This window comes from Seriola aureovittata, chromosome 12, assembly GCF_021018895.1.
Source record: "Seriola aureovittata isolate HTS-2021-v1 ecotype China chromosome 12, ASM2101889v1, whole genome shotgun sequence".
NCBI classification, from domain to species: domain Eukaryota; kingdom Metazoa; phylum Chordata; class Actinopteri; order Carangiformes; family Carangidae; genus Seriola; species Seriola aureovittata.
This window is the reverse complement of record NC_079375.1, coordinates 18,641,565-18,654,898: the sequence shown is the minus strand read 5'-3', so window position 1 is coordinate 18,654,898 and position 13,334 is coordinate 18,641,565. Positions and strand designations below refer to the sequence as shown.

Genomic DNA, 13,334 nt, shown 5'->3' with positions numbered 1-13,334 from the left:
GATGCCTCTTAGCAATTTAATTTAGGATAAAAACAATGTCATCAATTTTAAATTTTTTATTGCACTGTCATTGTGATCCCTACAGCCCGATCAGAGCGCTACTGTCATCTGGGTTCAGATGACGATGATGAAACCAACGATGATGAATCCTCTTTGGAGCTGCGACAGTTCTCCTCTGTGGCCCACCGCTTCAGCAAGGTATTTCTTCTGGCTCCGCTTGCAGATCCTCACACAACCTCCACTGCTGTACACTATTCAAAGGCATACGTGAAGCCCTTGATATAGAATACCAAATTGTTGTGCATCTGTACATAACAAAAGGAGAGCAAGGATTCACCACACTCTCTGTATAACCTCTAGGTGTACAGCAGCACAGAGCACCTGTCCACCTCCACGCCGTCCAACCAGAGCCTGTCGTCATCGGAGCGAAGCCACAGCGAGGAGAAGGAGGAGCGGTGGGAGGGCAGGGGAGTCCTTTCCCCTGGCGATGGGCACAAACACTTGGCTAGTGGAGACAGAAGGGCAGATGGACACAGGGGGAGGTGAGAGCATGACACACCAGAGAGAGTGATGTCCTTGTTATGAGAGGGAAAAAAACACAGTCCTCCTTGCTTTTCTTACTCCAGATTTTATGAAACGTGAGATGGAAATGGAATATTCCCTCTCTTTTCATGAAATACCGATGAAACCTTGGTGTAATATGACTGGTTAACAGCCACACCCAGGTCTGATCCTTTTGGTGTGGAGTTTTTAAGTGTGTTTATATGATTGTCCTCAGTATGCTCTGACTTCCTGGCTGTGTGTTCACTGCCTCATCTAGTGTTTCCTTTTGCAGTTTGCGTCCTCGTGCTTCATCCAGTTCCTCCCAGTCAGAGCGCAGTGCCAGCCCGCTGGTGATGAACAGCACCCAGAGCCTTGACATCATGCCTCGCTTCTCCATCTCTGCAGAAGAGGAGGGTAAGACTGACAAACGCAGATCTCTGTTTAGTGTTGTCTCCTTTTATTTTGCAATTGCAACACCAGTGCTGACACTCTTTGCTTCATGATTGTAGACGGGATGGTTTCCAACCTGCGCCGCATTCGTCTCCGGAGCAACAGCACAGGCACCAGACCGTCGTTCAGGAGAGGGGCGTCCCGACGCATTGCCCACCAGCTGGAGACCCCAGAGAAACCCAGATCCCCAGCTGGCAAAGTCCCAAAGTCTGCCTCTGTCTCTGGCCTCTCTCTCATCATCACCCCAGGTAGACAGGATGATAATTATCTGTACATGTAAACAAAATGGATGTAGATTCAGTTGTTTGTCAAATTTCAGCCATAATTGTTTTTAATGAAGTCTTTTATAGGAACAACTGTAATTTGACTACATTTGCTAAGACTATTCATTTGTTTACAGTGCCCTCTACAGCCTGATCCTGTGTGATATGTACACGAATCACACAAACCATAAATATTTATACTGTGCCCAAGATCACTCTTTTACCTTGAAGAGTCATACATAGTGGAATAACCTCTGTTTGTAGGATTATTATTATGGTAGTTTGGTAGAAGTAGTTTTTATTAAATACTAAATGGTATGAAATTGAATGCGCAAAAGTAGAAGTACATACTATCTATAAACACTCAATTGATGATCTTTCTAATCATTTTCCTTTCCTGATCCAGACGACTCAGCGGGTCCTCCCACGAGCCCCAAATCTTCCTTGTCCCTGTCGTCCAACCCCTCATCCAGAGACTCGTCTCCCAGCCGGGACCTGTGTGTCAACATCAGCTGCCTGAGGCCTCCTGTGGTCATCCACAGCTCTGGGAAGAGGTTTGGCTTCGCTCTGCGAGCTATCAGGGTCTACATGGGAGACAGTGATGTCTACACTGTCCACCACATGGTCTGGGTATGTGTCCTTATCTCAGGTGTAGCTGGTGGTGTTAATCACGTATGAAAATTCAATATATTCAACAAATGTCGAGTGTTATTATTACTATGCAACATGTTGAATTCTACAAATGACATATTAAACAGTCAGTATAAGGGTAAAAACAGTTATGCGCAGTTGTCATGGTCAACATTCAATAACAGGCGAACACTATAGAGATTTTATGATTGTGCCGAATCAGCTCTGTGTTTTATAGTTTTTATGGAAGCATTTTGACTTGTCTAATGCCGTTGATGAATGTGTTAGAATTCGTATTTGTCTCCTATTTGTATTTTCTCTGTGTAAATAAAATGAAAACATTGATTATTATAATTAAGTGAAACATTGTCTACAGTGGTAACAGCTGATTAGATGGTTGCTTGACCAGTAATTTGGATCTGAGGTTGTGTGTCTTTGTGTCCACAGTGTGTTGAGGAGGGCAGTCCAGCACACGAGGCAGGATTGAGGGCCGGTGACCTCATCACTCATGTCAACGGGGAGTCAGTCCAGGGACTCGTCCACACTGAGGTGGTGGAGCTCCTGCTCAAGGTGAGAGATCTTGTTGATGAGGACGGCTTGAATTTACATTTTTTTTTCTATTCACAAATTGTATATTGATAAGCACAGATAATATCCGCAATGTCTTTTTAGTATGTAAAAATCTTAATGTACGGCCTCGTTCTTAAGCGTACTCTCTGACAGTGATAACATGTCATTCTGTGGCTCTTTTCCTGCCTTGTAGATAGGTGTTTATATTTACAATCTGTTTTAAACAGAGTGGCAACAGGGTGACCTTGCAGACGACTGCACTGGAGAACACTTCCATCAAGGTGGGCCCTGCCAGAAAGGCGAGCTACAAGGCCAAGATGGCCCGGCGCAGCAAGAAGAGCAAGAAGAAGGACGGACAGGACAGGTGCATGCAGGGAGAATGAAGTCGTTACTGTTCGACTTTTTGAGCTACTTTCTGAAACTTAATATTCGAATTCAGATAGACTTCACTTTTCTTTCCTTTTTTGTAGTTATAACACTTAAACACTTCTATAATTAAATTAGACATTTATGACACATGAATACTCTAATCATCAAAATTCCAGTTATATGAAACATAGTTGAATGGATCTTAGTTTATGGAAGTTGTCTTTTTTTGCTCAACAAGAGGTGCTTTGTACTTGAGTAAGCATGGAAAAGGTTAAAGGAAAGAACAGTGCTATAAACTAAACACAGATCTGACACCCACGTTTTTCTTTTGCAGCAGACGACGGAGCATCTTGAAGAAGTTGTCTAAGCATACGCCTCCTCCGCCCATGCAGAGCAGTCGTAGCTTCTCTTCAGGGTTCCACCAGTCGTCTAGTGACAGCCTCTCTGGTTCCCCCACACAGTCTCTCTCTCCTGGGCCTTCCACACCGTGTCGCTCCCCTGCTCCTGACCACTCTGGAGGTAAGTGAGGATGCCTTGTATCACTTGCAGAGTGTAGCCGATCTGTATTTTGTGGTTGTCGTTTTCTGGAGGAAAAATACAATTTTATCTCTCTCCTTATATCAGATTCAAGTTCCTCTCCCTGCTCCAGCTCCCCTAACTCACCTGTGCCACAGGCCCGCCCCAGCTCCCTACATGTTTTGGGTCGCTACACCAAAGCTGGCCGCTGCAAGTCCACCAGCAGTATTCCTCCTTCACCGCTGGCCTGTATCCCACCTCCTCAGCCTCTCTCTCCCCAGTGCTCTCCATCCTGCCTCCCCAGTCACCCCAAGTCCCTGCAGGGTTTCCATGGCAAAACATTGTCCCCTCCCACTATCGCCCGCCATTCTGTGCGTCCCCGCAGTGCAGAACCACCACGCTCACCGCTCCTCAAGAGGGTCCAATCAGCAGAGAAGCTGACAGGAGACAAGATGACTGGGGGGTACCACGCAGAAAGGAAGGCCTACAGCACCCGACGCCACACCATGGAGGTTCCTCTGTCTGAGGGGGAGGGGCTGGAGGACATGGAGGGGGACACTGCCACTGGGTTCGTGTGTGTCGGTGAGCACGGCCGTCAGGGTTTGTACATTGGAGGGCAGAGAGGCCACCAGGACACAGCCAGCGGAGGCAGCGAGCATCATCGCATTACTGCCTCGCCACAACACCGTGGCGGCAACCACCACTCCAAAGAGGTCGTGGTGATGAGGAAGCTGGCTCTGTCAGAGCGCAGGGACTCCTTCAAGAAACAGGAGGCCGTGCAGGAAGTGTGTTTTGATGACTCGGAGGAGAGAGAGGTGACACCAAGCCCCACGATTCCTGTCATGCAGCCGAAGGCATTCAAGGCATCCTGGATCAACTCAGTCCAGGCAGAATCCGGTGTGAAGTTGGAAGGAAGAGGATCACAGGGTACAACAACACAGCAGAAAGCCAAGTCAAAAGACAAAGCAGGGTTTTAGTTTTTCACTTTGCCAGGGATAATAGGTCAACAAAGTGAAGCGAAGTCTTTGACCTGCTACTGTACTTACATTTGAAGGCCTTGCATGTGTGTCCAGAAAACTGTGACCCAAAATCATCATAAGCAACTGCTAGAAGAAGGAAGAACAATTTCAAATTGATTTTTTTCAGTAATATATGCATCCTGCAACACTGTTAACAGAATAATGACTGCCAAACTGTGTTTACTTCCAAGTTGCTTGTTTTCTCTCTCAGTTCTCAAATCACTGTGGCAACAGTAACTGACATACTTTGTAAATATTTTTTGTTTAAAATGAAGAAACTTATTTATGACTTTTTATGCTCATCTTGTTTTTTTAGTTGATGAAAATGCCTTGGATGCTTCAGCTGTTCTTATTTCAGGAATTGCACAAAAGAAAAAGCCACGCAACAACTCAGTGTAGTTTCACAGTAGGTGCAGAATAGAGGAGGTTAAGTCAGTCAATATTGTACCATGTTTCATTTTTATATACCACAATGCCTGTCTAGAACTGGGTGTTGATTTGTGTTCAGATTGAGTCTTTGAAAGAAACCTATAGTGTCTGTCCTGCAACATATAACGTATTGTAAAATTTGAAAAGATATTCTGTGCTGCCTCTCAGAAGAAATTTAACATAGAATTTGTGGTGGTGAACATTTAGACTCATCGATTCTGAACGCAGACTTTGTATAAATATTTTAAAGGACAAAATAACAACAACAGAAAAGTCTAGCGCTGGTGCCAAAGCATGGTTTAGCCATAGGAACCATTTAAAAGAGGTACTGTAGTTGTACATAAAAAAACATATAAAAAAGCTTCATGCATGCATGGGCTTTACCTCCACTTGCTGTCTCTCCTGTACAAAAAAAAAAAGCGCAAGTGCTGGCACTCCTCTAGCAATGGTTTAAACCATAACCTGATCAACATACAGGTGTGTAGATAAAGCTTTGCAACTACCTTTGGAAACCAAGCTGCTGTCTCTGTCTTCTAATACCTTGTTGAGTCAAACCTCCGTCCAGCTCCTTACAAACCTAGTCTAGCTCAAGTGTTTGCACAAGTCGTTGTAGCCGTAGACAGTTAGATTTATATTCCAGGACGATCTCTTTCTCTGTGTGATTCAAATATTGTACAGTGGATGCAACAAACAAAACTGGCTCCATAGCTGTTTTTTTTTTTTAATGTGTATTATGAATGAATGTTTACATTTTAGTGCAAATATGTGTGTAGACTTATCATGGTTTTTTGTTAAATTATTATGGGAAAAAATGAATGACAGGGAATGGCAGAATTCAAGCAAAAGCGCTGAATGGATGAAGGAATGAGTCCAGGTGATCTCCTTTTGTATATTTTGATATGGAAACAGTCTTGTTGCAGTACTAATAACCTATGCTGTTGATGTATATTGTATAAACAATGGTGGACCTTATAGCAGCTGTCGGTGGTGTTTTTTGAAAGTGACCTTGTATGGGTAGATGGACTCAGAAATAATGTGTAATGCCACTTATGTGGTGTGGTCTTAATCTCCTCTTGTGATCAACTTCAAATGATTGTGCATAGTACACATCCCAGTACAATTTCCCCACAATTTTACATCACATTTGGGGATATTTTTTTTTTTTTTAAGATTGAAGTCATTAATCTCATTGGATAGGCCTTGAATTCTTGAATTTGAGTCACTGATTTTGAGCTTTAAAGTGAGGGAGGAGATATGAACATATGGGAATTGGTATTCAGCTATGTATTCCTTAATTTGTATCTTGTTCCCATTTTGAAACTGTTATTTTTTTGTTTTCATTCAGGAACTGTTTGGATCAACAACCAAAAATGCTTCCAGTTTCACTTGTTACACAGAAAAAAGTGTGTCTTGTGTTCTCAGTTTAATGAACACACACATGGTAGTGTTTTGCAAAGTAGAAGGAACTTGTGGGAATTAATAACCCTTGAATAATGGTTATAGACTGTTCTGGTTCAAAGTAGAAGTTACACATTTGTTCATTGTAATTTAGGTAAAAAAAAACATGTCTGTGTGGGATTTATCATTGAATTTCTGATGCAATATATACATCTTGGTATGTTCGTAGAATTTAATCTTTTTATTTTGCATCACTACCAAACTGTCATTGTATCTCTTGACCTGAAGTTGTATCTTCATGTTATACTTTTTTAAATTAAGACTTTATTTTGTGGAGAGCTCAGCACCAGTCCATACCAGCGGTTTACCACACGTCAAAATGAAGCATCACAAGGAACTCCTCATCTCTCTTTTTGCCTCCGTGTGTGTGTGCGCGTGTGTGTGTGATAAACTTCATGTCTTCACATGGGTGCTCAGCTGTCATACTCCATATTTGCCACACTTGTTTTAGCGTGGTTGTGTGTTAAAAGTTGTTGCTCCCTACTCAACCCCCTTGTCACCGAATGACAAACTGGCCTTTGTGAAATTCTTAACATGTGGGTATCTGGTGCAGACTGGTGTGACATTGTCTGTTTTTCTATTGTCTTAACAGTGCTTGAAATAAATGAAGAGGACTGGAAAGTCCAAGACTACAAAGTGTTTGTAATTTTCTTCTGTCCCCCATACAACAATGTTTACACAATAACTGTAACCACATACAATCATAATCTTTGTTCAGTGTATTGATGATCAGGTGTAGCAGGCTACATGATCTAGTCACTTATATAATACTGATTCTCCTCTGGAGTAATAATACACAAGAAAAGATAAATATTTAACTCGCTGACAAAACACACAAATGAAATCCAGACTTTTACTGTTTCTCCTCGTTGATAATAAACCAGCCTCACAGCAAGATATAGATATAGATGAGTAGTTTAGATGATGAAGGAATTTAAGCTTTGAGAAAAGTCAGATGTGGGTTGTATAAAAATGGGGCTGTTACTCAGTATGAGAAGATATCCCTATGTAACCTAACATGGGATTAGACACGGATTTAACATGTGGTTGAGCAATTTTCCTTTTTCATATGAACTGGAGTCTTTGCAGTAAAACAGAGATTAAAGTATACGGTTTTGGGGGGGGGAGAAAAAAAAGCAGCCTCAAAGCTTAAGATCCGTCAGGTTCAAATTTCCATCATGGGCCGAGGCCATTCGGTGACCCCTCACTAATCGTTCGGATTTTTCCGCTCGGGTTCGTCACTTTCCGCTCTCTTCATATTAGTTCCCACGCACTCTCCTTCCCTGCGCCGTGCTGAGCTGGAAAATGGCTGTGTGAGGGAGCAGGGAGTTAAGGACGGGAAAAGAAAGAAAGAGCGAGAGCAAGAAGGCGAAGTAAGAAGTGAACGGAGGGGTTTGCTGGAAGTTCAGTGCACACCGAGGAGGCATCGTCCGCAGATAAGGCGCCACACGGACTCTGGTCTCTTAACTTGTTAAAGTAAAGCGCCGCAGCCAAAAGTGAGAAGAGTCAAGAAATATCCGCGGGTGAGTTTTTCCAAGTTATTGCACATTTCCAGTACAGCAAGGCAGCAGCCACTGTACTGGAAAATGGTGGAAGCGCTGCAAGTGTGCTCTCCGCACGCAGCTCCATGCTGTTGACTTGTGCCTTACTTTTTAAAGTTTAAACTCAAGAGTTTTTCCCCGTGTTTGTTTTGTGTATGTTTTGCGCTGAACACATTGCACCAAAGAGCGATTTTTTTATTCGTGCAGCATGTTGCTCGAGGCTCGCGCTTGTCGACAGTTGACGTGTATCAAATGTCCGTTAAGTTACTGTAACATTAACATTTATTTTGTTTTAAGTTGCTTTAGACTCGAATTAGTTAATTATTGTTTGAGTTTGTTGTTTACTCCTGATATGAATGTGATAAAGACGACTTTTACAGGCTAGTAGCTCCTGAAGTTGACACTTAATGCATTTAAACCTCCGAGTTTAGAGTTGTTGTTGTTGTTTTTCTGTGTAGCTTCATGCTAAAATTCAAATGTTTTAGATGTTAAAATTGAAAAAGTTGCACTGCAAAAGTTACAAGTCAAACGTTGCTATGTCCCTGTGTACAACACTGGTAGTATGTGGTACACTATAATAGTGCCTTTACATTGACTGCAGACTGCAGGCGGCCATGCAGTGTGGAGGCCTCACATAGCTGAGGGCCTGACATGATGTGTGTTATGTCCCTGGTTTGAGTATTTAGCATGCATCAAGGAGTTAATGGAAATTGTGCCACTTTCATAATAATAGGTGCCACTAAACAGTGTGGAGACACCCCCCTCCTCTTGTAATTACTGAATCCAGTATTATGCAACCAAATGTCAATCCTCCATTATGCTGCTTTATCAGTGTGAGGCATGACTTGTGGCAAAAGCCTCCATTCTTTCTCTAAATGTTTTAAAATGCTCTGAATGACTTGCAGGGCTTGTTGCATTAAAACTTCCAAAAGAAGTGGAGCTTCGCAAAATGCCAAGTGTCACTTCTCAGAGGGGCTGAATAAAAAAATGTAAGCTAACTTCAAGTTCCACCTGACGCAGTACAGCTGTGTCATTTATTTTTTGTTATATGTCCTTCAGCTGGGGGACCCAGTTAAACTGAAATGGTGTTATTTGATCAAAATAGCAACAGAATACGGCTTTAAGGCCAGTTTAGGCATGACTACACTGAACGTGCTGGAGACTCTCAGCTGAGATTTGTACCAAAGAAAAACCAAGCATCTGATAATTTACCAAAGAACGGCTTTCTTAACTCTCCAGGGAGATAAATGAGCCTATTTGGATTCTGAACCTGCCACCTTCATGGTTGTTGAGACCATGTCAGTGACATGTTGACTGATTTTCCTCTGCTTATTTCTATGATCCAGTAAAAAGGTTCAGAGCATAAAATATTTTTATAGTATCAGAATGTAAAATGACAGACTGGAAACGAGACAAATGCACCCATTGACTGTCAAGTTAAATAAATTTGCTGTAATTGCTACTTAATTTGTATTATCACATTACCAAGCAAGTAAAACTGGTTCCTTGATAATCTTTCTGTGTCACAATGTCATAAGTATTTGACTATTAGTACACAGTATTGGTGCGTGTTGCGATTGAGACCACTGTATGTCACCGACACATTTTCATGTTTGATGTAATAGAATTGGTTACGGAGAAGTTGATGTGCAGTTTTATATATTTATATTTAACTTGTGCAGGGCACATAGGTATATGTTTTTAAAAACCAAGAGAAATGCAATAATCTGGGTGAAAGTATGAGCTTAACTAACGACCACATGCAAACTACACAGCAAAAAAAGGCTCATGCTATTTTCAAGTGGTGCAGACTTTGGAGGTTTATCAGATTTTTCTTTCTTTGTCGCAGTCAATTCAACATTGTGATCGCATTGACTTAAAGTAGCATTTTTTTTAACCATCTGAGGTGTGGAACAGCCCCCATTTCACATCTTCTGATAAATACAGTAAGTCGTCATTAATTAACAGAGCCTTGTGGCACAGTTGACTTTGCAGAACAGTGTCGTCTCAGTGCTGCATAATCTTTGTAGCAGATGTTTCTATTTAGCAAAGTCAGCTTTTCAGCTTCATTAAGGACAGATAGAATTCAGGTGAAAGTAACTTGAATTATAAAACTCCTAATCCCCTGTTGTAGGCTGAAAAATAAGTCCTCACAAGCTTCTGTGTTGTTGGCTCGTCCTCCCTGCCTGTGGCGCAGTAGATTTTTCATTTCCATGTGGACAGATGGCCCGAGGCCAGGCTGCATGCGTGGTGGCTCTGTAGTCAGCTCCTCACCAGCAGGGCCGCAAAGGGCCAATGCATAAACAAACTTTAAAGAAATAACTGTGTCCATGTTAATGTCTGAACTTTGTACACTGCATTTATTTGTCTCAGAACAACAGGAAACTGGTCCATGTGAAATCCATAAACAGTGTCTCCGAGACTTGCAACAATGTGCAGCCTCACGTTTTGTTTTTTTTATCCTTTTATAAAGACGGTTTAAGACTACATTGTTAAACTCATCAACTCTTCAGCTCTTCATGAAAAATCGTTACATGCAGCCGTGGGGTGAGCTGCTGCCGATATTTGGACTGGATTTGCCAAGGCATGTTTCCCTTCAAGCTTTCATAGATATGGTGAAAATTATGGGTTCACAAAATTTTACACTGACCTACATAGAGATGTGACTGTTGATGAAACGCACAAAAAAAAAAGTCACAATTGACAATGTGGTGGAGTGAAAAGTAAAAGATGAACACTCCCTCAGGTCTACAGAGAAACTTGTTCATCTGCATTGGTAGCAGATCGCTGGCTGATAGATGGACGGGAAATTATTAGCAAACATATATTCAGGTTTGTTTCGTGTAGGTTATTTAATATATAGTAAGTGAAGATGGAAAACCTGCTGTGCCAGTGTATTGACTGATATTAGGTTATTGCACATATATCAGTATTGGCGTTTATGTTGGCCAATAACTAACAAGTTACAAAGTTTCCACCAGAGAGCACTGACAAGTTTGTTTTTTAAAACATCGCAGTAAAAAATCTAAGGGATCTGTATCTAGATTGTTTGTTATGAGATAATGTTAAAGAAAATTATATATCGGCCAAATTTTCATCATCACATTTTTTAAAACTTCCAAATATCGATATCAATATTGGCCTCAAAACTCGGTATTGGACGGGCTATATTAATATGATTACATTAATTGTATAATGATGTGTTGTGTTGATGGTCGATAGGACAATACATATGGTCAATCAATGAATTTACCATCAGAGATTTTCCCATAGCATTTATACTGTGGTAGGTGTCACTTAAATATCTGTAGTTTTCTCTACATTATATGTAACCTTTACCTTGATCTGCAAGGGTCAGTATTTCATTTACTGGATCAGCTGAAAAACATACAGTTTCTGGGTTGTTTTTTTTTTTTTTTTAATCCATTGACAGTTTTTCAATTGATTTTCTCGAAATTAATTAAAAATTATTTATTGTCATATTAACAACATGCCATATCAACATCATATCAAAATAAAATTACATATAACGTGGTAGATGGTTTAACCAGCATTGGTCATCCTAATATCTTGTTACACGTCTACATAATATAGAGTAGGGCTGTTATTGGACTGTATGAAAAATGTGATTCTCAGTCTCAGGTGACATCCTCCCGTTTTTTGTTTTGTTGGATTAGCCTTCCAAAACCAAACCATATTATTTTATCAAAGATTTCCATCATATAAAACAGATCAAAGCATCAAATACTCACATTACACAAACTGGAATCATCAGATGTTTGGCATTTTTCCTTGAAAAACATTTTAAGCAATTCATTGTTTTCAAAAATTAGCAGTTAAGTTTCTGCTCAACAACAAATCGGTTAATCAGCTAATTATTTATTTATACGTCCTAACGAACTACCTCACATTTTTCATATGAATATTAGAGACCCACAGTGAAGAAATCTTTTGGTTCAAGTCATATTTATTGGTCTACAAGCAGTGACAGTAGCTCGTTATCACTCGACTGTGTTAGTGATGCTCTGAATAGCTTATTTGCCAGTTTACATTATTACTGGTGTTTAATGAACAGGTCAGAGCTCCACTGGCTGACTAAACGCATCAAGAGTCATTCGATGTCTGCAGACAGCACAGTAAAGGCTAGATGCAATTTTAGTTCAATCGGGGTCTTGCTTTCCCCACAGTGAAATGTCTGAAATAACAAGTATGAAATCATAAGAATAATAACTTATAGTTACTCTGGAAGTATTGTGTGTATTGTGTCTTTTAATTAATCTGTATAATGAATAGATGTTACTTATTTACTAGATATCGGATTACTTCGGTATAATTCCAGCACTTTTGAGTTAATTTTTGTCATTATTTGTCATGATTTTTGAGCAAATAATCACCACATTATGTCAGAAAAACAAATATCTCCTTTAATCCCTTCGCCCGACTTCAACATGACTCTCTCCAATCACACTCAGCCTTCAGTTTGTCCATGTTATGTTTCTCATCATTATCCTGTGGCAGTTTCATTTAATTTAAACAATCATTTCATCACGGTGATTGAAGAATCTTCAAGGCTGCACAGATGAAAAAAGTCAAGTGCGTGGGAAAAGGTGGAGTTGTTTGGGTCAGATGTTTGATCACTGCCTAGATACATTTTCTAATATTAGAACATTTCCTTGATTTGCCCGGCTTCTTTGGTGACTGGGGAGCACATGGCCAGAGCAGCAGCCAATCAGAGTGCAGGATAAGCTTTCCCTCTCTCTAGCAACAGTGAGTTACTTGCTGCCTATTCATTAATTATTTTCCTGTGGTCTCCCTCAGCCGTTTGGACTCTGCTGATAGCAAAGTGCTCCGTCTCTCAGTCTCACTGTTTTTTTCACTGCTTTCTGTCGCTCTCTGCTCTGACTGAATAAAAAGTCTTTTTTTTTTAAAAAAAAAAAAAAAAAGGGATGGATCCAGTGACGCTGAGCTTGCCAACTGGTGCTGCTGCCTTGAACTGTGAGCTACTACAACAGTATGAGACCAGGACTGTCACAGAGATGACTCTTCTCTCACCTCGCACGACTTTCTCTGCCTTGGAACTAAACAGTAAAAAAGGATTACTGAATAAGAGCGCTCCGTTTGCTCTGCTTTTTCTTCTACTCTGTCTTCGTCTTGTTTTTGCTTCTTTTCTGCAGCAGCGCTTCGACTATAAACAAATAAAACATGGCAACTGGAAAAACGACTGGACTTTTTCGCTGGCTGCGGATGGGGGGGTTGACAGTTGGAGGCAGGACTCTGTGTTTGGGAGAGGTGGGGGGGGTGAAGAGCAGGTGGAGAGAGGAGGGGGGGGGGGGTTAGGGTTGGGGGGGGGGGGGTTATGGTGGTGTGAGGATTGCGGGCTGTGGTTGGGTATGCCAGTGCCACGTGTCTAGCCTGGCACCTCTTGCTTCTCGACTCGAAGGATGTTGGACTGAGAGTCTGGCTGAGCCTGTCGGGCTTCTCTCTGAACCAAAAGTGGGGTGAGTGTTGCACTCTGCTGCATCCTGTTATCACGATAAATCTTAAAC

The 13,334-nt window shown here is 41.3% G+C and overlaps 2 protein-coding genes across 6 annotated transcripts in view; both read left to right on the top strand.

The window, feature by feature from the left end:
- Window positions 1–6,883, top strand: part of mast3a (microtubule associated serine/threonine kinase 3a) — a 29,728-nt gene extending 22,845 nt beyond the window's left edge. For all 4 annotated transcript variants that reach the window (XM_056391234.1, XM_056391232.1, XM_056391233.1 and 1 more), the window contains 9 exons: window positions 86–198; window positions 361–542; window positions 836–957; window positions 1,053–1,241; window positions 1,663–1,886; window positions 2,334–2,456; window positions 2,684–2,820; window positions 3,160–3,344; window positions 3,450–6,883. In XM_056391234.1, coding sequence (XP_056247209.1) covers window positions 86–198; window positions 361–542; window positions 836–957; window positions 1,053–1,241; window positions 1,663–1,886; window positions 2,334–2,456; window positions 2,684–2,820; window positions 3,160–3,344; window positions 3,450–4,318 — 2,144 coding nt within the window. In that variant the 3' untranslated portion in view covers window positions 4,319–6,883. The remainder of the gene's footprint in view (window positions 1–85; window positions 199–360; window positions 543–835; window positions 958–1,052; window positions 1,242–1,662; window positions 1,887–2,333; window positions 2,457–2,683; window positions 2,821–3,159; window positions 3,345–3,449) is intronic.
- Window positions 6,884–7,523: 640 nt separating this feature from the next.
- pik3r2 (phosphoinositide-3-kinase, regulatory subunit 2 (beta)) overlaps window positions 7,524–13,334 on the top strand; it is a 36,197-nt gene continuing 30,386 nt past the window's right edge. Inside the window, exon 1 of one of the 2 annotated variants that reach the window (XM_056391033.1) lies at window positions 7,524–7,770. The gene's annotated coding sequence lies outside the window, so the exon portion shown is untranslated. Of the gene's footprint in view, window positions 7,771–13,149; window positions 13,287–13,334 lie in introns of those variants that run through there. The other variant, XM_056391034.1, reaches the window with a different exon arrangement.